This window comes from Phaethon aethereus (assembly GCF_964289735.1).
Source record: "Phaethon aethereus genome assembly, chromosome: 2".
In the NCBI taxonomy this organism is placed as follows: Eukaryota; Metazoa; Chordata; class Aves; order Phaethontiformes; family Phaethontidae; genus Phaethon; species Phaethon aethereus.
Window position 1 is genome coordinate 99418570 of NC_138582.1, and position 26627 is coordinate 99445196.

General features: G+C 43.2%; 1 protein-coding gene across 2 annotated transcripts in view; it reads right to left on the reverse strand.

The window, feature by feature from the left end:
* Window positions 1–11215: 11215 nt before the first annotated feature.
* Window positions 11216–26627, reverse strand: part of GFOD1 (Gfo/Idh/MocA-like oxidoreductase domain containing 1) — a gene marked incomplete at its 3' end in the record, with an annotated part of 68540 nt that continues 53128 nt past the window's right edge. Inside the window, exon 2 of one of the 2 annotated variants that reach the window (XM_082015117.1) lies at window positions 11216–12189. In XM_082015117.1, coding sequence (XP_081871243.1) covers window positions 11216–12189 — 974 coding nt within the window. The remainder of the gene's footprint in view (window positions 12190–26627) is intronic. The other variant, XM_082015116.1, reaches the window with a different exon arrangement.

Genomic DNA, 26627 nt, shown 5'->3' on the forward strand with positions numbered 1-26627 from the left:
TGCCTTTTAAAAAAAAAAGTTAGAAGCTGCAAATAAAAATATTTTAAAATATTACTATTTCTAAGAGTATTTCTGAGTAAGCTGAAAATCCATAAAGACCTGAGCTTGTAAGTGGTCTGGAATGAGAAATTTCCATCATCTTAGACATTTGGAGGCCACTATGACAGTGGCATTTTGAGTGATGCGTTCAGACACTGGTAGAGGGCAAATCTATTAATCCAAGCAGGAAATTCATAGAAAAGAGAAATTCATTAGAGAGTGATCTCACCAACTTCACCTCTGCCTCCACCTTTGCAGCTGCGAAATCGGAATACTCAAACCAGCTCATTTTGTGGGGATTTGTTAATCTTTATAAGGCGCTTCCTACGTGTGAAGCAGTACAGGCAGTTTGACAAATGTGGGTGGATAGCTGTGAGCTTTGTCAACTTAGCAAATGACTCAGTCCCTTCTTCTCCATAGAGGCCCTGTTCCTGCTGCAGGTCTAAACAACAGGAATTATTCACAGCTAGCGAGGTCTGTAGCCAAAAGGGCAGGGCGTCCCCCAGGAAGTTGTTTCTATTTTCATGGAACTGCAAGCAAAAGGCATAGAATAGTGAATGGAAAAATACTCCCTTTTAACCAAAAATGTTGTGCTGAAAGAGCTCAGTACAGTTTATACCTGAATTTCCTCGCACTGGGACAGAGATAGACTCATTTCTTAACACACTGGTTTTGTAAATACCAACATCCTCACATTCTACCGATCAGTCCTCAACTCTCAGCTGCATCCATAGCAGCAGAGGAAGCGCCCAGTTCCACCCTCTGTCACTAAGGCCAACTGGCACAGAATAGCCATGGCCCCATTATTAATTTCATAATCTCCAAAAGAGGGTGGTTACAAGCAGCTTGCTTAGGGGGAAGAATCTCTGCTGTCTGCTAACTTCCTAACTGTGCCACAGAAAGGATATAGAAGACTGTAAGTTGATCTAAGCCAGAAACCATGCTTGGGATGATTCTGACAGATCAACAGGATAGAGAGTCAGTTGTCAGAGCCCAGGAATGTTCTTGTTTCTTGTGAATCTGCTTTTTATACAGGTTCTGACTCTCACTCTCTCTCTGATTACCTTCCTTCTTGGGCTGGAGAGCTTGTCACAATGAGTGGTGTAAGGCTTCTTTTTCATCACAGATACTTCCAGAATGTATAACAACTAGCACCACTGAAAAGAAATGTGAAAAAATAAAATCTACCAATTTAGGGACAGCAGCGGGGAACAAAGACACCAAGTAAAATGCACTCTGCTACACGGCAAGTGCCATTTCCAACTGTCTCTGCATTCTTAAAGTCTGAAATGCAGGTCTGAGCTTTTTCAGGTTTGGCTGAAACACCATGTAAAACTTACTTGTGGCAAATAAGTGACACAAGTGACAGTGTCAGTTGCATTCAGAGGCTGTTGTCATTGCCTGGGTGGGAGATGATAATTTCTGCAAAAGCCTTTTGTCTGCAAAATGTGGTTAACTGCAAAAGGCAGAGTTATTAAAACAGATTGGAGCAGACTCTGAAAAGCTTCTCTAAGAATCTGTATATACACCACTTCCATGTCTGGAAGAGGGGGCCTCCAGTTGCTTAAGAAACATTTGCTTATATGTGTATCCTTTCGTAGGGAAATACAGAACTTAAAATTGTTTTCCTCTATCCATTCCTTTTTTCTTTTGGTCCTGCTTATTATTCTGCAGTTACTTTACCGACTCTTTGATCTGATGAAAAATGCACATTTCTAGCAGTCAGCAGACCTGGTTATTATTTACATACCGCTATTAAAGTGATCTGACATAAATTGCTGTTGACAATGACTCAGATCAGGGAACTGATCTGCCTGAAAACTAACCTAGTAAAAACCCCATGTTATTAGTTTTCAGCTAAATCCATGATCACATTAACCAGGTGGCTGCACACATCCTGCCCAGTGCCAGTATTCGGGGAAGGCAGGAACAAGCAGTGGGGACAAGAGTAAGGACTGGTGCCCTGCGCTTGTCAGCAGCCCTGCCTCATCCCACAGCAACTGCTCAGGGAGCTGCAATTACTCATTTTAATGTGAAGATGAGGTGCCACAGCAAGGTCTGTGCTGCTAAATTCACCAGTTGGAGCACTCCCAAGTGGAAAATATATTACAAAAAGCAATGTATGCAGGAGGTGAGTATTAACACGTATTAGACTAGTGCTGTGGGACAGGTGACAGGTCTGGTGACTCCAGGAGCTGCTGCTGGGGATGTCTGATGGAAATTTCCTCTTTCCACATTGAACATGATGGCTGCAGCAGTGACCAGTGCAGGCACGTGGGCCTGAGCAGGCCAAGCAAGAGGCACATTCCCCCAGCCTCCAGCCCCAGGAAAGGCTGCTCTAGGAAGATCTGCTGTCTCACTCTCATGAGCTGCTCATGAGGCAAAAAGCCCTGTTGCTCTATGCATCGCGTATGTCTGCTCTGAAATGTGAGTTTTCCACTGGCACCGCAGTGACACAAAGAGCTCCACGGCTTTCCACAGCCCGACAGGAATCAGTAACAAAGGCATGAAGTATGTCTTCTCTTTGGCACAGCAGCACTTTTAAATAACCCCTGCCCCAGCAAACTCTTCATTCCCAAAGAGAACAATGCAATGTATTTAACATACTTCTGATTAGTATTTATGGCTACAAGCCACCCATTGTTTTTACTACATAGCTGCTAATCAATAGGGGGTCCAGAAAACAGAACAAGCCGGGGGAGCTGCGGAAGCCCTGGTTCTTCAGAAATTATGGAAAATGGCAAGACGTTTTCCCCCTCACCCACATTTTTGCAGTTTGTTTTAAAAGCAGATCTCTTGCTTGGGTTCATAAATCTACACTTAAGTGCCTCACTATGCTGACCCACGTTTGAAAATGTTTACCTTAGCATTTATGTAGCCTCATTAGTGTGGAATGTTTATACTTGCCCTTGCATTTGCACTTACCTATACAGTTATACATATTGTGTGCTGTGACTGTGTACTAATAATCCCCCTGTATCTCTAACACTCCTTCACAGTAATTGCTCCCCTAGGTGCTAGTTTGCCAAAGATTTCCATGTTTTAACCTTTGAAATGGAAGTAGGCCTTATTTTACTATGAAGTTCATGGGAAAGGATATACCATAAAACTTTTCCCTATTTTATTTCAGTGCCTGATTGATTAGTTGACAGTGATTCCAGACAGTGATCTGGAAACCTGATCAAAGTTATACTACATTTGCTCATGAGGGCAAGGCAAACATTAAAATGTAATTCCTGAGTACCTAGGCACTGATTCTTCCTTGCCTTGTGCTTTTCTCCTCTTCAGCCTACAAAAATAATGCATACGAAAACTGATAAAAATGTATTTTATGTGTATATAAGCATCGGTACATCTTTAAAGTATGATAGCTGCAATGGTAGTAGTAGAAATTGCTGAAGTGCTGCATTTCTGGGATGAAGTAAATGCTATACCCACTCTGTAAATTTTTATGTATATGAAAAATATACAGTTCATAAGATCATGTGATCTGAGAGGAGTTGTGCATTGTAAGTGATGATGATTTCCCATCCCTTCACAGATTTGTGCCTCAGATTTGCTGTGCATTTGTAGTGCCTGGGAAATGAGTAAGCACTGACACAAGTAGAATCCAACACCTTTCTGTGTGCTCTGCTGTAAAATAGAAAAAGCAACATAGGAAATACTCTATAATTTTTACAAATCAATCACAGAGGCAATAAATCTTTCCTCAGAACCTAGATTTTCCCACTGCTTCATATTATCTTCGCTTTGTACTCAAGTGAGGTTTTGTCCAGCATCAGAGGGGATGGAGTAACAAGCTCCTTGCTACGGTGATGAGACACCCACATACAAGGGAGAAAAGGAGCACCGGGGTAAGCGGGAAAGACTTGACAGCTCCCTGGCGGATGGGAGCAAGGACTGGGTAGGCATGGGGATGTCACTGGAGAGAGCTGAGGTCAGGGAAGGCAAAGGCATCCCGGGACAATGTAGGGAGGTAGGAGGAGGATCTCCAGGCTGTGCTGGAGAAAGGAGAGGAGAGAAAGGATCCAGGAGAAAAAGGAAATCCAGGAGAAAGGATCTCCAGGCTGTCCTCAGCAGGGATGTCCAGTGCCCCCGAATTGCCGTGCCACTGGACGTACTCGCAACCTTGGGCAGTAAGGCCACTGCCTCCTCAGGACACATCACTCCAGGAGGCATTAGTTCGGTCCTTGTCACAACATTAAACCTTCAAATAGGCTAGTGTTTAAACCATCTCCCTCCATCACAGTCCCCACCCCCAAGCACAAAGCCTGTGTATTTTACTCTGATGTGTTAAACTTAACAAGCCGGACAGAAACCAGGCAAAGGTGATGGTTATTACCCCTCGCCCCCCACAAGCATGGGGAAAAACGACAGACAGCTGAGATCACATCCTTTTACGTCTTTATTTGCCAGTTAAGATCCTTTTATTCCATCAATGCAAATATGCAGAACAGCAGGAAACCATGTTTTAAGCAGCACATACCAGTTGGCTGAGAATAAACTAACTACATTCCCCAAGCAATGTAAAAGTAACAATGCACATCATCTTCCAGAAGAAGAAACAAACAGATATTGCAGCCGAGAGGCACAGCAGGCAGCTTCCGTACAAAGTAGTTTAGCTATTTAAAATGCTAGAACCAGCCCTTGCCCGTTCCTCCAAGCCCACCCCCCACCCCCAAAAGTCCTACTATAATTTAACCACTTTTTTTTGCTATCTACATAATATATAAAATATAAACTCTGTTGACTTATAACACTTACTTTTCTTGATAAATAGCTCTTTAAAATATCTACTGTACATATGTCCATGCATTGACATTATATATATATAGCATTTTTATATATGTATGTACGTCTGTAAAACAATAAATATATACTTAATATTGACACAGCAACAAACCGAACATATTCTCAATTTCAAAATGAACGAAAAGAAAGCCAGTACGGAGAGAAACAGTGAGTGTCGCTTGTGAAGCACAGCATAGCAGGGAGCTTTGATTCCTGCCCTGGCTGGGCATTCGGTATGCCACGTACATGAGCAGTTGTGGAGTTAACATATTCTTTAACCGATCTGTGTTAAAAGTTACTTCAAGTTGTAGGTTAGCCACCCTGTATGCCATGTGTAGCACAGACTGAGCGCGAGCTCCGTGGGAAACAAGCGAGACTCGCCTCGTGGCTTGCAATGGAATGAGAAACAGAAAGGGGAGGGAAGTAAGTCTGACGGCTGGTGTAAAAAGAAAACTAAGTAATGGACAGCACATGGCTGGAAGGTCATAAATAACCATGGTAAACAAGTTAACAGAGTTAAGTGCTTTTAAAGAAGATGGCTGGCACTGCTGCAAAAAGCATCTTGATTATCTGTTGCCAACTCCATGTAATGAACCAGTTTTCCCACTGCCACAAGAAGACACAAATGAAACCCAGATGGCCAAATTCAGATGCTAGAAATGGGGTCACTGCATGACACCGCAAGGCTGCAGGTTCAGAGCCAAACCTGCCCAAGGGCAGCTGAATTCACTGAATGGCCTTAATGGACATTCACTGAACCTAATGGATGGGATTTTTTAAAGTATGAACTTAAAAAAACCAAAAACAACCCAACCAAAAAACCCCACACCCAACCCAAAATGGTTAATTTCACACATGCCAAAACATAATAAAAGATAGACTTTTTTAAACTTTTCATTTCAAAACAGCATTCTTTAAAAAAGGAACTCGATCTCAAAGGAAAAAATGTAAATGACCTTCTACAAACATGTTTTGCGTTCAGTTTTGGATTGACCATAGCCATTCTGTTTATTCATTTAACCGAAAATGCTGCAAAAAAGCTATTTCAGTTTGACCTAATCTAATACCCTTCATTCCCCAACCCCAAGGCTTCGATTTGGCAGCTTTGAAAAAGTCACTACTTGCCTGGGCTCTGGCTTCAGTAAGTCATGAGGTTATGACATCGGTTCATGAATGCAGCATTATGTGTAGTCCCACTTACTTAAATTTCTTTTCATGAGCAAGTGGAAGTGGGCAGTTATTGTTAAGGGGAAATTATTTTTATTGGACAGACTTCATCCAGCAGCTCAAGAGAGAGGAAATTTTAAAGCAGATAAGACTGCCAATTATGATTCAGTCATACTTCATCTCTAAAATTTACAAACTTTGCTCCCCACAAGTAACAACAACAAGAAGAAACTGCTGTCCTGAATAATCCTGCCATTTCACGAGTAGTCCTAGATACCCAGAGAGCACTGCAGAGGTCAAACAGTCCAGTGTTGAGTTTCATACGTACTTAAGGGTACATCACTGGGCCACTGGAACATCACACCAGTGTTGAGTATCTGCACAAAGCCAAAAGTCTGCTGGGTACTTCTAAACCCTTGTAAATACAAAACTTAACAGTGAATAGACTTCATAATTTGTGATATTTTATACAGAAGGCCATAGATAAAAGTTAGATACAAAAATTCCCAGCAACAAGACATTCTTTGAATTCTGAATCTCTGCAAAGACACCATCAAGATACTATGTTTATCTTTATCTTTAAATAAAATCTGCCTTTTTTTTTTTTTTAAGATAAATGAGTAATTTTCAATTGTCTGGGTCTTTTCCACATTTGTATGGACATAGAAACAAACAAGGTTACAGAGAAATTGAACTGTGCTTGTGCTGTGACCACATGCAGCAGAAAAGACTCCTTTTTTGAATGGCTGAACTTCCAGGACAGCTGTTGACTTGTACAGTCACTGATTCAAAAGCTATCCAAAAGAAGGAAACACTAAGTACAAAGTGGAGAGTGCCTCTGATTGCCCTATGCTGGCTGGGCAGGAATTTCTCATGCTTTCAGCCAAAGCAAAGGATGAACTCTGCAGCAGCCCATCCTGAGCCTCATCTATGCGTGCCCTGATTCTCTGCCATATTGGCTCCATGGGTAAGGACGTATCATCTCTACTTGGTATTTTCTAACTACACAGCTAAAGTACTACTAATTTAACACATGCATGATATTAGATATAGGAAACCCCAAGCTCTTGCAGAGTTGTTAATGCCTCCACGCAGGACTTCACTGAGTTCAGCACTGAGGACGTGCATGGATCTAGCAGGATGCTGCTTCCCCGAGGGCAGGGTCCCTTCTCGGGCTCCCAAACACAGAGGTGGAGCGAGGCTGCTGCTATCACCCGCCAGGGGTGCAGCCCTCGCCCTCCACGCAACCAGCATATTCTCCCTGTTGCTGCAGGCATATAGGTACCAGACTGCAGACACACCTTCCTGTCGCTCCCTGCTGCAGTCACCACCCTCCCTTTGGGCACGTGGAACGACTTCAGCTGTGCCTCGCTGTCACAGCGTAGGGTTGCCCTACCCCTGGTGTGGACCCCAATGGAAAATAAGACATCGTCTCTCAGCTGACTGTCCCAGCATTGGAACAGACCCCTGCAGACCAGCAGAGTATCTCACCTGGGCTGTCTTTCCCCTTTGGCTCTTTTTGTCTTTGGCAACAGACCATAATATTCAGTGTGCTACGTGCACAGGTTAATGGCAAAGGAAAGAGTGTCTCCAACAGCAGCCCTGGGAAAGAGGAATGAACATTTCTTACCTAGAGTATGAACAAGCTCCTTTGGGGGCTACTGTAAATTCCAGCAGTAGCCACAGTTTGGCTATTAGGCCTGCACCAATTCTAGCAGCATTCATCTCAAACCTTGTGGCACAGCATTAAAGAGCATTAAAAGTGCAATTCCAAATATATGTTTCCTGGTGTGGTACCGCTTTTGAGTTCAATCAAGTACATCTCTGCTATATGCTGCCCAAATTCTCAAACCCAGCATGACCTCCAGAGGCTACCCAGAGCAATTCAATGTACTTTCAACTGTACCAAAAGAGCAGAGACCTTGATGCTGCCAAGAAAGATCCCAGATTGTAAAGTAACAATTTATCAGAATAGTAATACACATTCTATAAATAAACCAATTCCTCTTCTAAGCCAGCTGGAAGTTTAGTGTCTTTACACTTGACACTACAGCACTTTCACCTCCTAGAGAATGGAAAAACTGTCATACAATCCCGATCGTATGCAGTTACTGCTGCCATCCCAGCTAGGTAACAACTTCACCTAAATCTAGTGTAAGATCTCTGTTGCCATCAGAAGAGGAGGTCCCACCCTGCCCCTGCTCATTCTGCCTGCCTCCCTGGGACCAGCGCTGTGGTCGCACAACGAGCTGTACAGGATTCAACCCATTTTCAAGCCAGTACTAATACTAGCATCAGGAGGCTATGTAACCAAAGCATTAGATTTTCTTTCTGCTAAGCAGCACTATATGCATCAGTAAATCTGCACAGAGGATCGATGATGCCTGTTACCTAAACCTTTGGATCCGCGACAGAAAGGTTGAGCTCAGTAGTACTATCCCTATATGCTGTTTCTCGCCTGGGGACTGTTCACTGCAGGGGCGGGGAACAGGATTCCAGCATATCTCCTTCCAGCTGGCATCACAAAACCCAGAAAGACACAGGAAAAAAGTAAATACAGATTGGAAAAACTGTCAACATTTGTGAACCAAAACAAGGTGCGAAGACATCAACAGCAATTCCAGCACAATGGCCAAACCACTAAGAAGCAAGACTCGCAAACATGTCTTGGTCCATGTTTAGTTCCAGTTTCGGATAATATTTAATTAGACATGGTTAATTATCCACTGGGCTTACATTCATGACTTGAACTGGCCACTATTTTCAATAAATGGCTTTTGCCTTACTATATGAAAACTCTTTTGATGCCCTTGGGGCTAATTTTTCAGGAGAGACAGAGATGATTTCTTGGTCAAATTCTCTCTTCTGTCTTTCTCTATGCATTTTTTAGGGCAGGAACTGGCTAGCATGGTATACCATGACAATTATAATGGGAAATTCCTGTTGGCACAGGCCTCAGGAATTCTCCAAGAAATCCATTTTTATGAAAACATCCAAACTTGTCAAGGGCTGCTTCCAAGAAGGAACAATGAAAGCCTGCTCAAGCTCTTAGCAGAAGCAGTTAGCCCCAGAGACAGTTGCTAGAACTGGCAGAACAACATGGATAGAAAAAATTCTCAGTTTGGGTGTGGTTTTGCAGTATTACATTATTCCTTCACACTACTACACCTTGGGGAATATTGCATGAAAGGTCATACATATGCTCTTCAAAAATTAAGCATACATTAATAATTTTGGGGTGGGAGTCAAGTTTCCTAACTTCAGCCACCTAAAAATTTAGAAGCCAAGATTCTCTGCAAAGGAAGAGGACAGGAATCTCCAACGGGCACCTCCTTCTCTATTAATCTCAAGACGAACTGAGTCAGCCTTTGGAGAGCTCGCTCTCTATTGACTACTGTGTCTTTGCACAGCTGATCAGGACAAGACACCCGACTTTTCGGCTGGCTGAAGTCAGATGAGATGAACCACACTATTGATGCCCTCCTATTTGAAAACATGACGCTCTCAAACTAGGACAGGCAGGAGCATACAGCAATCAGATGGAGTCATTTGTAGGAGAAGCCCTAGACAAGCCCTTAGTGCTCCTAAAAATAGCAAAACTGTTTAAGTGCTTTTTAAAAAATCTAAATTATTCTGACCATTCTCTTTCTAACCTAAAACGGCAACACTAATATGATGGCCTTGAGAAAGAGGGTCATATTTTCTCTTTTAATTTACTGCTCCTCCAAATGTTCTCCTCTTTCCCCTAGTCAAAATTAACAAAAAACCCTGAAAAGGTTTTTTTCAAGTTTAATATAATTTAGTGCTATATGTTTGTGTTCTACTTTTTACCTATCTGAGGACCTAGCACTGTAAACACATAAGCACTGGAGCAGCTTTATGCAGAAAAGCAGTATCCCTGTTTACTGGGATAATTCATGTGCCTTTCACTATATTCTTTCAAGAATATATTCTTGGAAGAACATATTATTACAAGACTTCCATGTAAAATATTAAAAAGAAGAACATGACAAACATATCAGAAGAGTTTGTCCACCCCTGCACTAATGACAGAGAACGTTTACTACAGTACCAGTAGCTGGCCACTTTAAGGAGGTGAAGAGGTGGGTGTCTTACATAATTTTTTTTCCCTGGAAATGGACGGGAAATTTTCTCACCCCTTTTGTTTTTCACTCACACTCACCACTTGGTGGAGGTGAAAGCTTCTGGGTTGAGCTATACGAAATTAATTGTTGGTGTGCATCTCTCAAGTGTAAGTTCACAAAGGTTTAAAAGAACACGGCGCGTTTAAGCATCATACAGTTTCGGGTTGGATTTCTACTGTTTTCCACCTAGAACCAAAATGCATGATGAACTCACTCAAGAGTCAGTCCCAGACACAGGAAACCTTCATAAGACTAGCCTGAGTTCAGCTGTATAATAAAAGCCACTTATCACTACTGTGTCATGCCACTTGCCCTCCGTGAAGGTTTTGCACAACCCATCTTAATCAGCTAATCTGTGCAGTTAACACTGAAGCTTAGCAGGAGCTCACAGAAGATCCTCCCACCCCCCATACCGCGGCATATGCACTGTGGGTGAGGACTGCTTTGTTTTAAAAACCACACATTTTCCTATTTAATTGTGCTTTAAAACAAAACAAAACCAAAACCAACTAGCTAAACCAACACAGAGAACAAGCTATATGAGGAGTGAGCTGCCAAGATTTTCCACATCATGCGACACTTTCACACCAAGTCCTATTATTCTGTGTGTTGGTTAGAGGGGTAGTACTACAGCACGGTGGTGTCAGCTGTCATGGTAGGAACCATTCATGTCAGACACTACAGAAAATTTAACGACATGACAGTACTTTCACAGCCCTCTGGTAGGTAAGGAAAATCTAAAAGGATCTTCCCAACCTTTCACAGTAAACACAATTGGATAATCTAAAGCACCTGCAAGCAGGACATGAGTCCATGATATATCTTTCCAATCAGCCAGCTAATACTGTTACTAAAACATGTCAGCTCTTAAGTCTCCTATCTGTTTTGAGCATTTCTAAGGACCTTATCACTTTGGCATTTAGCTACCACCAGATTTAATTGGTCCAAACACCGTATTTCCTTCTCCTGTATCCTCAGCTGTTTCTAAGATGCCCAAGCCCTTCACAGGGGCTGAGTTACCATCTCCTTCAAGAGCTGTCTGGTTCCTATTCTCTCGTAGGAGCTGAGAGGAGCTAGCAGTACAGAGACATCCTGCTTTTCCGCATGGCTTCGCTGATTAAGTATGCTGGGCTCAGTTCTGGCTCCTCGGTCATGATTGAAATGTTCTGCCACTCCCCCAACTGGTTTGACTTTTTAATGGTGTCCACCACACACAGGGCATACAGGCAGTCATCAAAAGTGGCAGCCATTGTAAGGGGCCGCCCATCCCAGGTCCTCCTGTCGTCCTGGTCCTCAAATGCCTGCCGGACAGCTTGAACCATCTTAATGGTGCCCCGGAGGTAGGGGGATGGGATGTCACTGAAGGCCTTCTCTGGAAGTAAGGAGTTGCTGACTGGTGTGGAGTCCTTTAGCAGCAGCTCCCGCTGAGAAGAGCTGTTGCTCTGTCCATAGAGATCAGTGCCGATTACAATCAGCCGTCCTGCCGAACCCACCACAATAATGTCTTGTTTGAACTCCCCTGGGATGTTGAAGTTGAGTGTCACCGTGCAGCACACGCCACCTTCCAGGACCATCTGAAATGTACAGAAGTCGTCACTGGTGATCTGCCGTATCCCCTTGATGTGGTCCGTCTGCTTCACAAAGGTCTTGAGCAACCCATGCACTTTCACGGCCTTCTGGCTGGTGAGGAAGGTCAGGAGGTCGATGATGTAGGTGCCAACCGAATGCAAGCCCCCGCCTCCCATCAGGTCATCACAGCTCCAGTTGTACTTCTTGCCTAGCAGGCTTCCGCTGTGAACCTGCACCTCACACACCAGCAGCTCCCCTACATAACCCTCCTGGATCAGCTGCTTCATCTTCACAAAAGCAGGCAGGAAGCGCAAAACGTTCCCCATGATGCTCATGAGCTTTGGGTAATAATGAGCCGCAGTCATCATCCTAAAGGCATCCAGGGGAGTTGCCGTTCGGTCACAGATGACATTTTTTCCAATGCCTGAAAAACAGTTTAAAAAAAAAATCATCAACAAAAATATATCAAGTGAGTAAGCTCAAAGCCTGGAGGCTATTCTTAAAGACTAAGCCAAGGAGAAAGATCCTTGAAAGAAGAAAACATTTCAATATGGTGTTAAAGGCAGAAAGATCCCCGCTGGCATGTTTCCAAAATGCATATAAGAGTTTCTCGAGCACCACAGTGAAAATGCATCCCTTTTTATTTTCAAAATGCACTCATGCCTAAATATAGCAAGAAGGTGAGGGTCTGGACAGGTAAGAAAGTAAGCTAAGGTAAGGTGGACTGCTACTCCACATTTAGCGCCTTCTGGGAGGAGGTACAAAACCAACCACTCCAACTCAGCTATCTCACAGACGTCTCTTCTGTGATAACCTGACTGTGTGTGGGCTTCCAAGAGCTTAATCTGAGTTTCTGGTTCAAATCCCTGAAGCGTATGAGCAACACGACCTCATGTCCACAGTAACTTGACGTATGTACACTGAAAAGTCTGGGCTTGTCTGCTCAATGGTCTTGTTCCTTCATCCTTCCCACTCAGAATGTTTAAAGGGCTCTGACTGGAGACAGGCAGAAGTACTGGGTTTATTGTTTGATTTAAAATGTAGAACTTGCTTCTCACTCATACAATGCCACACTATTCTGACAATGGCACTCATTTTTTTTGAAGCAGCTCTGTTGAAATGTCAACAGTGCATCCACAGTGCCAAGGGAGAGCCACAATTGCTCTAAAACAGGTCAAACGTAGCTGTGACAATCTGTTCCCTCAGAGAATTGCCCATATGGGCACACTGTTTACTGAAGCTTGCATGACAGTCCTGTTTTATCTGGCCATCAAGGTGTGCAGCTGAATGCAGTGCAGGCTGAGATGCCTGAATAATGGTTTTATTATTGATTTCTCCTCACCAAATACTTTCATTCCGTACCCATACACACATATAGTGACAGAGTCTCTGGTTTCCTTTCTAGTTGCATACAAAGATTTTTTTATGCTTAATGAGCGATATTAGGTGAGCTATACAACACCTGATAGCACTAAATATGATCTTTGCCTTGAGAGCCTGGGGCTATAGCTGAGCCTGGCACTTAAAAGAGACGAATTTGGATCCTGTCTCCTGGAGCCCAGATGAATAAATCTGGTTACTCACTGAATCGCTTTGTGTTTTGATTCCTTTTCCCTTCAGCTACATGAGAAATCCTTTTTTCTTTAAAGAGCTGTGTGAAGATAAAATTTTACAGTGTTTTGGAGCTGTTTGGATGAAGTCATATAAATACAGACAGATGGCAGGGATCTGTCTGGAGCTCACTTACATGAATATTTAACAGTCTGACTGGAAAAAGAAGGGGGTCACAGTCCAAACATTCAATAACCAGCTTATCCACACTGCCTATTCCCAGTCTTTGGGTGCTGCTATTTGAGTAGCTGGAACTGGAGGGAGGGCTGTCACCACTCAAGTGGCAGTCACATCCAGTAACAGCCAGGAAAGGAAAGATCATCCTTCGATTTGCTCCTATTCACCTTCTACAGAATCGTAAAAGTAGAGACCTACTCATTTTCCTCTTATATTAGACAGGAATCCTCTATTCAATGGCCACAGTCTTCCCTTCTCATTTTTCTCTCTCATCTTTAGCACCAGACTGCTACTGGTGATTGAGTTGACATTTTCAACCTTATAGCATTTCTTTTGCTGCTCCCGAGTATTTTTTTTCTGCATCTGTTTGATATTGGAGAAAGCATTCATCCACCTGCCCTATATTCCTCTAACTAGTAGCTCCAGCTAAGCCACTTGATACTGATCATTAATGTGATAGTCCTTGAGTTACACAGACTCTTTGCAGAGCGATTTTAATCTGGCAAATTAGTTATCAAAATAAGGGAAATCTTAGTCAGACAAAACTTGCCTACAGTCAAACCTTCCCTAAAATAGTCATTTCTGCCCCCCAAAGAACCCATATGTACTACGTCGACATCTGACCTGTTCACCACTGATCCACAAGCATCACTTTCTGCTCCAGTTCAGCTTGCATCGTTCTGCCTCACAGGCGCCTGCTGCATTTTATCTGGGGTCTGCGCAGGCACTAATCTGTCAAGATACGCAGCTCTATGCATGTGCTCGTGAGGAAAAGGATCTGCTTGCATGAGGAACTGCAGCCCGGGGACAACCTTTTTGCTGCATGTTCAGTGCTGTGCAGAGTGGGCGTCAGTCTTCTCCAGCGAGAGTCAGTCAGACTCTCACAATCTGAGTACCCAATGATGATTATAAATATAAAAGAGAAGTCTATGGGTTTTTACATCCTTTACATTCAAGAAAAATTGCCATTAGGATCAGTGTAAGTCATACATATATGCAGAGAAAAGGGAAGAGCCCTAAATATTTATATGGCGATGGAGAAAAGGTGGAGTTTTATATTTACTCCTCCTACCATTTCAACATTTTTTGAAAGGTTGAAACCTCTCATTACAGCAAATCCAAAATGCAACTGTTTTGAGAGCCATCCCGTCTCTGCGCATATGCTGGTAATATATGCTGTGCTCTCATCTCTATCAGGGATTTAAACAGGTTTTTGCTTGGTGCCCAGAAAGCTTTTATAGTGTCTTAAAGCTTGTGCAGGTTCTCCCAGCACAACACTGCTCAGCACTTGAGTCTGTGCACGCTATAGGTCTTTGTCTTCTCTGTAGCTGCAAATCTGCAAGCAGCCACATTAGCTTTCTTGAAGCAGGGAGAGAACATGAAAGGTTTGCTTAATTTAATTTAGAGAAATACTCTGGTGTGTTTATGCAACTAGAATAAGAAACGGGCGGATCAAAAGACCATCGTTTTCCGCTCTCCTCCCCCGGCTCCCCTCTCAAAAGGAGACGGAAAAAAGGCCTCTTCCCTTTGCGCCTTTCTCTAAAGCAGCGACAGGCAGAGCAGAAGGCAGCGGGCGAGGAGAACCTCCCTTCTCGATGCCGACAGTCTCAGGCAAAGGCATACCCTGACTGCAGTCCCCCTTCCCTGGGGACTGACCCCCTTCTCCTGGCCTGGGGTTAGGGTCGAAGCCTGTCCCCTTTTGGACAAGACTTTCTGAGAAAGGATGAACCCTTACTGCTTGTCATTCTATCAGTCTGTTTTGCCGCTTCGCACGTCTTTGAAAATCACACCACAGCAGACAGCAAAAACTTCATTAATTACATGAAAGCAGGGAAGTGCATTCAGCTTGTTTCAGCAAGAAAGTGCAATATATTTGCCTGTGGTGATAAGCAACAGAGTCAAATACATCCCATCGTATGAATGGGATCCCACCCCTTCCACATGCATCAAGAAATCCGGTCTACAATGCTACAGTTGTCAATCAGGCAACTTCTGAGCACTGACTTCTTGAGTCTTTAGGTAAAATGAAGAAGAAAAATAATTTAATTACATGGCATTTTTTTTGAGGCCTCAGCACAGCCTTCACCCCAGTCTCTCTGCTTGCCTGTGCTTCAAAAAGAGACGCAACAGTGCCAACCAGGTGGTAAGTGATGTGACGTGGGATTTCTCTCACCTGGCACAGAATAGAGGAGGGCTCACTCCCGGCCAGCCCAAGTCCAAAGCTGTCGGGCAATGTGTCTCCTAGCAAAGCTCCCAGAAGTGCAAGTTGACTCTGTGAAGTCCACCCACAGCTGCCATGCGGGGCTTCAGCCTGGTACCCTCTCCATGACCCACTGCTCCAGGTACAGCCAGCCAGAAATGCAAAGAACCTGCATGAACAGGCACCGTGCCGTGGTGCCAGTGAGCCACCTGTGCCCACAGGCATGGGGCCACGAGGTGGCAACCACTTTAGACCCAACAGGTCTGCTTCCCTGAACCCCTCTATCTTCTCCCTCCTGTAGGAAAACAGGAAAAAAAAAAAAAATGGTGGAGCTGGAAGATGCCCATCCATGGGAGAGACTGGATCCCTAGGCCAGTAACTTACGTATAACTCACTCTAGCAGTCCTTAAAAATGTGAAAGGACATGAGTTTGAGCAAAATGACACAGGAGAATTTGACTTCTAGGTTTGGTCGCTAAAGACTGAAAGACGACAATATCTGACAACTGCTTGGTTCCTCTTTAAAATGAGCCCAAGTTTCCAGAGCAGGTCCACATCACAAAACCATTACTAACACTATTGTCTTCTCACTTCTCAGTGTCTCACAAGGAAGCTTAAGGGCTGAATGGTCCATCCTGACTATTCTTTATCTCCCAGTGTGCATATATCCCCCAAGCCAAACCCCAACAACTTAGATACCAATCTGCATTTATTCTAAGGAGGTTATTTAAGAACACTGGTTTTCTCTGAAGAAGTAGATGTCTAACCAACTCTCTAGAAGCAGCTGAGCAAATAAAAAAAATCGTCTATGCTATCATCGGCGCTACTATTCGTTTGAGTGAAGATTTCTCTTGCACCTTATGCTGAGAAGTCCAATTGTAACCATGATCTAATGGCTTATCACCCACCTCACAGTAATTATTTTTTCAGGAAGTCATGTGATTTATTTGCAAACCTCAGCCTTCACTTTAGAAAAAGGAAGCCCTTGTGATGAGGAGAGAATTTTGAAAGCCAAACAGCCCAGAAGTGAGTGGATACAGTCCAGGGTAGCAGTATTTAAATTTTTTTCCATGTAAATACAGGCGAAGAGTAAGGAGCTAGAGTAAGATTTTGGAATGCCTGGAGTTTGCAGCTCTTCATTTTACAGAAGGCTCTAGTTCCTTGGCTACCAGCAGCCCAAGTTTCTTTGTCCCATTAACGTCACTGTGCTGCACAGCCTAAAACCAAGCAAAACTCCTAGGCCCACAGCGCAGGGAGGGTAGAGTGGCTGCAACAGCCACAGGCTTCATCAGTTCTGAAACATGCAATGTCAGCTTTTTTCCCATCTGCTCTGATTGTTTCAAATAAGGACAGAAACATTTTCACAGGAAAAAAATAATTAAGACATGAGTGTCCATCATTGAACTCGAGCAAGACTAGTCCTCTTATCTATTTGGCTCTGAACATGAGACCCCAATACAACATCTTCTCCTCCTATTCACACAAAAATCAAAAAGGGCTCCATTTGGAGTCTGGGCATATAATCAAAACCTTCACTGGCACCAGAAAGATTCATTAGTTAGCAGTTGCTCCCTATTGCTCTTGGTCAGGAAAGTGGTGAGAGAAAGAGCAAAACAGGGTTTTGGTGCACGAAGCTAAATTAGTCAGCAAAAAAATACATTTCTAAAGCTAAAGAGGAACAGTCAACACTCAAGGAATAGTCTGAGAGCTTCAGCAAATACAGGAGGGGTGAGGAAGAGCATGCTTACCAGGTTATTTCAAACGGATGTTTTTAAACATTTATATCATATTATAGTATCTTCTTTAAACACAGTTTTATTTTTTCAAAAAGAAGCGAATACAAAATAACATTCCAAATGGTGACAACCCACATTATCATTAATACGGTTACAATAAATATATATGGGAAATTTTTTCTTCTCAGATTTTGACCATTGCAGCTGCTGTTGTTGCATTTGGATCTTATGCAGAATCAGGGGGGAAATCATCTTTGGCATTCAGTTGTGTTCACAGCTTGTAAGACGTTGCAATGATATATGCTGTATTATGAGTACACGTATTGTAAGTTGTAATCAGATCACAGTTTCCATCCTAACAGAGTTTGACATGGTTTGCAAATACAAAATAATATCATCTAACACATGAATGAGAAGTATCTCATTTGTATTTTTCCAGCATTGTAACACTGAAAAAATAAGCTGAGATATTCAGCACTTTTATAAATAAGATATACAGCTACTCCTATAAATGTACCCAAGTCAACAAAAAGAAAGTAGCAAGTTCAGTTAAAAGGCTATACTTTCTGAAAATTAGTCATTTCGGCCATCCTGACAAAAGACCTTTCCTTAGGAATGTATCAAAAAACATAGTCAAAACAAAAAAGGCTTAAAACAAAAGTCACTACATCTCATTTAAATAGCTGATCTAGAGCAGTTTGCTCTTCTGCACAGATATACACACACTGTCAACTCCACGGTTTTGCACAGAAGCCATCTCAGAAACTGTGTTAGGCACCAGGAGCCAGCCTGTAGTTCCCTACAGCTAAACTGATGTTTGATATAAGCTGAGTATCAGTAGGACTGTGTATTTTGCACATTCCCATACTAGACAGAGATCTGTTTGCCATACTAGTTGTGTTAGCAGGCGGTAGTACTGAAACCCCATTGGACATTCAGAAAAAGTCTTTCCATTTTTATGAATTCTAGTATATACCTATATGCAAAAACATACCAAATTGTGTTTTTCCCTCAGTAATAATGACCAGAAATCCTCACAGCTATTTGAACCATTCCCTTCTATCCCTTTCTTTAGAATTTGCAAAAGATACAACATTTGAAGGCTGTAATTCAGCCAGGACCTCAAAAAAAATCTGTTCTCTACACTGGCTCATGGCAATACTTGAAGACTCTGAACAAATACAGGGGTTGGTAATGAAGAAGTTCTCTCCCTCTTCCAAATTCATCACTCCCTAAGAAACCCAGAAGAAAATATAAGTGATCTGAGCTGTAACTGTGCTGAACTGTTGACCTGTGAAGCTAAAAGCAGATTCTTGTAAAATGGCAAAAAGCACTATTTTTCCTGTTTCAGAACTGTCTGTATGATAACCTCACAGTCACGGTCCCTTTTGTATGGAGCTGGAACAAACCAGTTCAGCATTATTCTATACGTCTAGCAGACGTGTACCAAGGACAGACATACAACATTGAGAATGCCACTTGGGAATTGTATGCAAATACAGAATTTGAAGGCAGTAGCTCATACAGCCACTGTTCATTTATTTTAAGTTTTGATAGCTGGGGTGGCTCTTCAGTCTCGCAGAGATACAGCAATTGTATAGTCAGTTTAGCCTGCTACATGCATAATAAGCCATAAATCTTTAGCGCCATAAATCACGATTTTCTGATCTGCTCTTCAATCAGGGCAGTATTACTTGATGAGCAGTACCCCCTCTTAATTCCAAGTCCGCAAACGGCTCCTTCCCCACTCAGCTGCAGACGGTGACTATAAGGATACCTTGGCCCCTGGCTTTTAGCAGCAGGCAATGCCCCGGCCCCCAGGCACGGTTCCCAACCCGTTGTCTCAACAAAAAGTGCTTCTTTTGCTTGGCTGTCTCGCCATGACACTGCTCTAAGGCCCAGAGGGATATCGTGCTTGTTAATATGAAGCTCACTGGGGTGTAGGAGCATGTGGAAAGGGACTGGCAACCTGGGCATCGGAGGATCCAGGCAAAGCCCATAGTCCTGCTCCCTCCCCAGGGCTCCCAGGGGAAGCCAACGCGGCCATGGGGGGCTTCTGGGGTCACTCCAGATGAGCAAGCGGTGGCCAGGGGTGCAGCAGTGGAAAGCGGGAGGGTGGCTGAGGGAACGGAGGAGAGAGGAGAGGGAACGGGAAGGAAGAACGCTACAAGATGGAAAGGAGGACACTGGAAGGGGCTGGTGTAAACAGCCCAGAGGAGCTCCTGCCACGCCAGGAGCTGCACAGCAAGCCCTAACGGTACCAGCAACATCCCTGATCCTCAGAGGCCCATCCTAAAAGGCTCTCCTTCCACCCAATATTCGTGTGAGCCCTGCTAGCATCTTTTCTGCAGAAAAAAATAACAATGAAGGAGAAAGAAATAGATTTCAGAGAAAATTAGCACCCTTCTGTACTCAGAGACTGGACAGGACAGAGAAATGATGAAGAAAAAGCATCTACGTTAAAACAGTGGTATGTGTGTGAGTATTGCCCAATATGTACCTCATGCTAGAGAAATGTCATACTGGGGACAGGCTATTCTGTGGGGCTGATACTATTTTCTGATGCATTACATGGGGAGGTGCATGAATCACATACTGCATAGTGATGAAAAGCTTTCAAATCCCTCACAAAATAGTCTAAATAAATATGGATATGCACATTTCTAGCAGGAGGAGTGGAAAACCTGCTAGAAGGCTGCTCTGCTCTGGGAAATGAGGAGCGATTTCTGGGCCATGTCGTAAAAACAATCACTCGGGTGATTCAGAAACCTTTTCACACAGGACGAGGATTTTTTATTAGTATAAAGAGGTATCTCTGCTATTATTAGATGCTGCTGCTGTCAATATTGTGATACAGTAATAATTATAGTAACAATAAGAACAATGGTTGTATTTATTGTACTCAGTGCGTGATCTGTCACTCAGTTCCTTGAGTGGCATAAAAAATGCACTTATTTCAATCAATACATCTGCCAGGGGAAAATTGATGGCAAGACAATGTTTCTTTGAGGAAACCTTATTTAACAAAACTTTTGACAAGGAGATAAATCTGGATGATGAATGCCTAACAAGGTTGGCATTAGTCACAGCTCTAACACTGGCCAAGGCAATCTTTGTTAATCACAGATATGTATAGCTGTTGCAAAAAATCAACTTACTATAGCATAATGAGTCATAGCTCACAAACCAATTCATATTAACAGGGCATGTGTGTATTCCTAGTCTGCTGCAAGTGTGAAGGAAAATAGCAGTGACTGAAGGAACATATTTCGCTTTGCAACTGGAACAGACGGCGAATGTACGCAGGGAGTAATACAAAGCCCTGCTGACAAGCAACAGCTCATTTGGTCCCAGCAAGTCGATAGCTTATACAGACTTTACAAAACCTGCTTCTCTTTTCTCTGCATCAAGATATTAGGAAGTAAAAGAACACATGCACTGTTACATTTTATAGTGAACTGGGATGAGATGCACTTCACAAGTATCAGATGAAAAATTCTATACATTAAACACACGCATGCCCAAACCGTACACGCCACCAAAGAGCGGGTCTCAGTTCACACACCTACTTCTGGCCGTGGTGCATCACACCGTGATTCCAGTTTTTAGGCTGGTTTACCCTCACTGATGTAACCTCTTTTCCACACAACTGCTTTGAAAAAGAGACCTTAAACATTCAAATACACAGACAAAAATCCTCGGCTGCCCTGTAACCATAGGCTAAACCAAAGTTCACTGAAGTGACAGAGAAACACCCTGCGGAGGCGGGAGGGTTGCCGCGGCTGGTGACACACGAGCAGTGTCTGCGTCGACAGTTCAGGTGTCACTCAGCAAAGGAAGCCCAGGCAGCTCACCCAAACAGAGCGAGAAAGGCGAGCAGGTCAACCAGGGGGAAGGTGAATACGAGCTGTGAGCTTACAGCAGTGATTTCAGCTGGGTTAGCGGTCTGCAACACCATTCAAGGAAACAGAAAAACGGGGAACCGGTTTGTCTTGAAATGAAAAAAAGGAGATGCTGGGTTCTTTGTAGATAGCTGCTGAGGTGTGGTGCTGGGAAAATACCCCGGCTGACTCCAAGAGATCATAGCAATGCCTGCAGGTAAGTAAGTGCTATCTAAGCAGAACCAGGATGGTTCATCAGAATGAAAGAAGATTGTAACAATGGTATCAATTTCCATTATGCATTAATATTAGCACTAACTTTTATTTGCACGGAGGTAGACATTAGCGTTATGGACTGGGTCCATGTCTGTGTATATGTTGCTGTAGGTATAAACGCTGCTGTAGCAGTTACTCAAGGCACTCTGAAATAGATGCAGTTTGTGCTTGGTGTTTGACTCAGGGTTGCTTCATGAAGTTTTAGGTAGCCCTGTGAGGAGCAGGGAGTTGGAGTCGATGGTCGTTATGGGCCCTTTCCAACCTGAGATATTCTATGACATGTAACCTCTTCTGCAAATACCATATGTATCCATACGATTTTGACAACGTGCTGACTTGAAGGTAACTCTTCTAACACGTCCACAGGAATTTTTGATTGCTTACTCTGTTAGTTTGGCTAGTTGTGGCCTTTGATTTGGAGTATAAAGCATCTGCATCACTGAATCCATAGGCAATGTGCATGAGAGCAAGGAAAGCAGCCAAGTCTTGCGTTACTATATATGCCAGCATGCTTTGCAAGGCAAAGCAACTTTCTCTAGCCCCTTCCTAACACGGGCTACAGTTTGATGCTAGATTTACAGCCCACCTGTCACGTCATTCTCATCTCTTCTCTGTAGACACTTAGGCAAACAAGAACACTGGAGACTGAAATAAATGAGGAACTTACTATTTTTTTAAACTATTTAAAAACCTTTAACTCCTGGGAAATCAAGAGAAGGTGCAAATACACCCTGACAAACCAGCTACTTGCACATCACAAGGAAATGCTTCAGTGGTCCCAGTTTGAGATTATCTGTTCAGGCATCTGAAACATGCTGACTTACATTCCCTGAGCCCTACTTGGATGCCTTCCATGCTCTCATATGCACTTGGGAAAAAAGTATATGGGACAAACCATGCTGGCTTTCCCAAATTTCTGTTCAATTCTTGTATCTTCAAATCCCCATCAAAACTGTAGTGTCACATCCCTCCTGAGTACTTTCCCATGCAAGCAAAAAATCAAGAGTCCCACTACGTACTCAGATAAACTGAGGAAAGAAAACCATTCTATGTAGACCTTATGGAAGCAAACACTCATTAATGTCAATGGGATTTTAGTCATTCTAGGACTGAATAAGTAACTCGGTGAAATCTCTGTATTTGGTCCTTTATTTGTTCCAATTACTCTCAATCCCTCTATTCAACTTCTAGAGCAAAATGCACGCCATCAGTCCAGTATATTATAATACCTTCCTTTTCCACAGTAATGAAATCACAGGGCAATCACAACCTATGGTCGACCTCTATTCTCCTGAGGCATTATTATCTGCATTTAAATATGTTTCTTTTTGTGTTAGCTGACAACAACAAAATGCCCAGCTGTTGTAAAGGCTTTGGGAGGATTAGGAAATTGGGCAGTTCAATTTTATTTCAGCTTGCCTTTCCATCACGGAATTGTTTATGCTTACCGAGTCAGATAAATCTATGGCTGATAATTAGAGTTAATTTTCTTTACGTTTCTCTTGCCTACCCTTTCTACCCCCATTAAAACAAGGAAGTTGCAATTGGTTACTAAATAAAAAATTGACAAAAGATAAACATCAGACTAATGCCTGTGAGTAATTAATGCAGTCATTATTTTGGCAGATTTGTACAGGATTCATGAAGCTTTATGAACATTGAAAAATGTTTGCCAGCCAAATGACAGGGACAGTGACAGGAAATCCAATCCAACCCAAACAACCCTACAAGTTGCAATGTCAGATCCCTATCTGCATCTTACACGGCATCACTGCGCAGAGCAGTGAACCCTGTACTCCCCCTGAACTTTATATTTCAGGATTGGTTTTCTTCAGTAAACGTTCAGTGATACTGTTTCTGTGAGATGCACTGCAGTTTGTAGTATGATCCTTTCTACGTGATTATATGAAGCATCAGCTTTGCTACCTACTTAACCCAAATTCTGCTCCAAACATTTTTCCTAACCTTATTTCTCTGCAATATTTTCAACTAGAGTATTTCTACTTCTGTTCCTGCCCAGTGAAGTTTGAAGGATCTCTGTGCTGAAGAAAATGTGTGCCAGGCCTGCAGTGCTGGATGAATGGAGCATGCATCTGACCTAATTTTCTGATTTGAGTGGTTAAAATAAATTCTAAAATCATTACTCACCTTCCCAAATACTGCACTGACTATGGACACCAAAGCACACAACCGTGGACGGGGATGCATTAACGTAACTGGATGCATTTGAAAGCTGCACCCCACAGACATGCTTTTGACTTTAGTACACAAGCACATACAGATGCGCACACATGCAGAGAAAGGAATGTGAGAGAGAGTCCCTTTCACATACCTAAATACAAGTACATGGCAGGTGGGGGTCAGCAGTGACATTTCTTTCATTCGACACTCTGTGTGGCCCCACATGCATCTGCAGGTACACACTCACACCGTAATGAGGTCTTCTCTTTCAAATACACAGCTGCGGAAATAGGAAAAGTCAGTTTATAATTATTGGGCAAACCCTACTAGAGCCCACAAGATTGTGCCTAGCAGTGGAACCGGATTTTCCTGAGCGATGTGAAGTTATGCAGGGATGGACGAATGCCAGGCTGCACAACGTGTCTTGAGGAGGAGAACGTGCTCTCAGTGGTTTCATGTTCATTCTGCCAGCAGGTCCCCCCTCCGCTCATCGAGCAGCGGCAGGACTGGAGAGGCTCGCACGACTGCTCCACTCTCAAGAAAGGCCGCAGTATAGAGGAAGAGAAAAACTGGGAAGTGAAAGGTGTCAAGATGTCCAGCTGGACCAACCTCCCAACTTCATCCAAGGGGCTCAAAGGGTGCCTTTTCTATCTGCTTGTTTCTGGTGTGCCGTTTCACTAGGATCTGGGATATCACAAAAGCATATGCGCAACAGCCAGTCTGAGAGACAGTATCTTGCCACCTGCCTAGGTCATCAAAGTTTGCCTAGGACTATTTACGGATGAGACCATGGCTTGAGACCAGTGGTGGTTTTTACATCTTGCTAAGAACAGCAACGATCAAGACCACACAGGTGAAGAAAATAAGTTAGTTTGGCTCATGCAAAAAATTAAGCCAGTTTAAATAAAATGCTGATTGTAATGAAACCCTGTTGTTGGGACACTGTCAAGACAAAATACGTGCTCATAGAAGACCCCACATCTCCAAGCTGATGTTGAGTAACACAGCTCTACCCTAGCCATTACTGGGTCTGGTTCCTTCAGTCAAGCCCCACTCCCATTTTGAGGTTAACGAATATTTTGGTAATGGAGTTTTCAAGGAAGTTGGCATCATGCCTGAGCAAGCTCTGGGTCAAATTTATCTCAGCCCTAATCCTATTAATTAAAATAGTCACACTGGCCATTGGTTTGGCTCTTCGAGCAACATGGTCAATGGAACAACAGTGAATAGATGACAGGCAACTGCGGTTTAAACTAACGGCACTTTCGTTAACTTTTCAGCCAACATTACTTCCTAATTCTGAGGTTCTCTGAGAAACTTCTAGATAAATTTAAAGCCTCCCTCAAAAAGGTAGTAGCCTTTGAATTGTTATGCTTTCCCGGTTAATATTTTATTCCTGTCAGAGAGAGCTAAGTGCTGCTAAAGAGGAGCCATAAACCCATTCTCAAAAGCAGCAATGAGGATGGATAAAAGTGAATCAGCAGTTCTAACTGTGGGAGACGCTGACATCGTGCTTCCCTGGCTCCAACCCTCGGTCCATAAGAAAGATGGATGCTTCATTAGTTACTCCCCCAACTGCAGAGCTTACACAAGAGCCAAGGACTCAGCGGCAGCCCAACCAGCTGACACAGATAGCCATAACTCATTGGGTTCAAACTGCCTGGATGCCAGATTGCCCTGTCTGCAGTCAATCTGCAGACTAATCCTCCCAAAAGGATTTCTTGGAAAATGCCATTCACGCTCATGCTGAGCACTGTGTGCACTGGACAAGACACAGCTACGCTACAGTAGCAGCTGAAGCTATATTTCACTATGCTTTTCCACAGCTTGCTCTAATGGAGACTGGGAACTCTTCTCCACCACTGAAAATCTGATGGAAAACACATGAACACTGGAGCATTTCCCCATTATGTTCAGTAGACTGGATTTAGTCAATTGTGGTAGCCCAACTTGATGTGTTCCTCACCAACCTCAATGCCTGTTTTTGGTGCGTTTTTATTGTAATTCCAGGACCCTCTTGAGCTAGATACACCACAAGCACACAGTGGAAAATTAACTCCTGTTCCCAGTGGGCTTCGTTTTACCACGTACATGCTGGACATCCACACCAGGAAGATGGGTCAACACTGGTAGCTCCTCTCGCTGTGCCACCTTCAGACAGACCTTCTGCTATGGGAGAAGTGTAGCCCAGCTTGCCGTACCTTACACTGCTCTCTGAGCATACTGCAAGGCAGTCGTTCAGACCTCATCTCTCTAAAGCCCCAGGAGAACTTGAAGTAATAGTCCAGGGGTAGCAACTTAAAGGGGAGAGCTCTCCTGCACTTGACATGTGCCACAGTGGGTGAAAGAAATGTAATTTGTATCTTACGTATGTACCTACATAAACTCTTGCAGGTACGTATCTGATTCAATGAAGAGTAAAATACCTGTAAAGTAGGTCAGTAATTCTTAGAAAGCGCTTGCACTTACATTTCATTTCAGAAGCTGCGTAACACACTTATCTCCCAGGAAAAGGAGGGCAGAAAGGATGAGGCATTTTCAAGAGGGTAAAGAATTGCTTTATTTCTGAACAACAGTATGCAGCTAGAAGCTTAAAGCCCTTCAACTACTGCATTTTTCAGTCACAGATTTGGCTTAGATTCCTATGCAAAACAGCCCTAGTAAGATTTTTCAACCTACTGCTTTCCCTAAATAGATACTATTTTCTACCTGTAGCCCCTACAGAAGAAGAATAAGAACTTGTGAGGAGAAACCTCGCAGTGCGCACAGACAGTTTTCACTGGAAGTCCTACTGAGATGCTAACTCTCATTGATCTTCTCACAGAGCATCTCTCCACTCAAACACAGCAACTCAG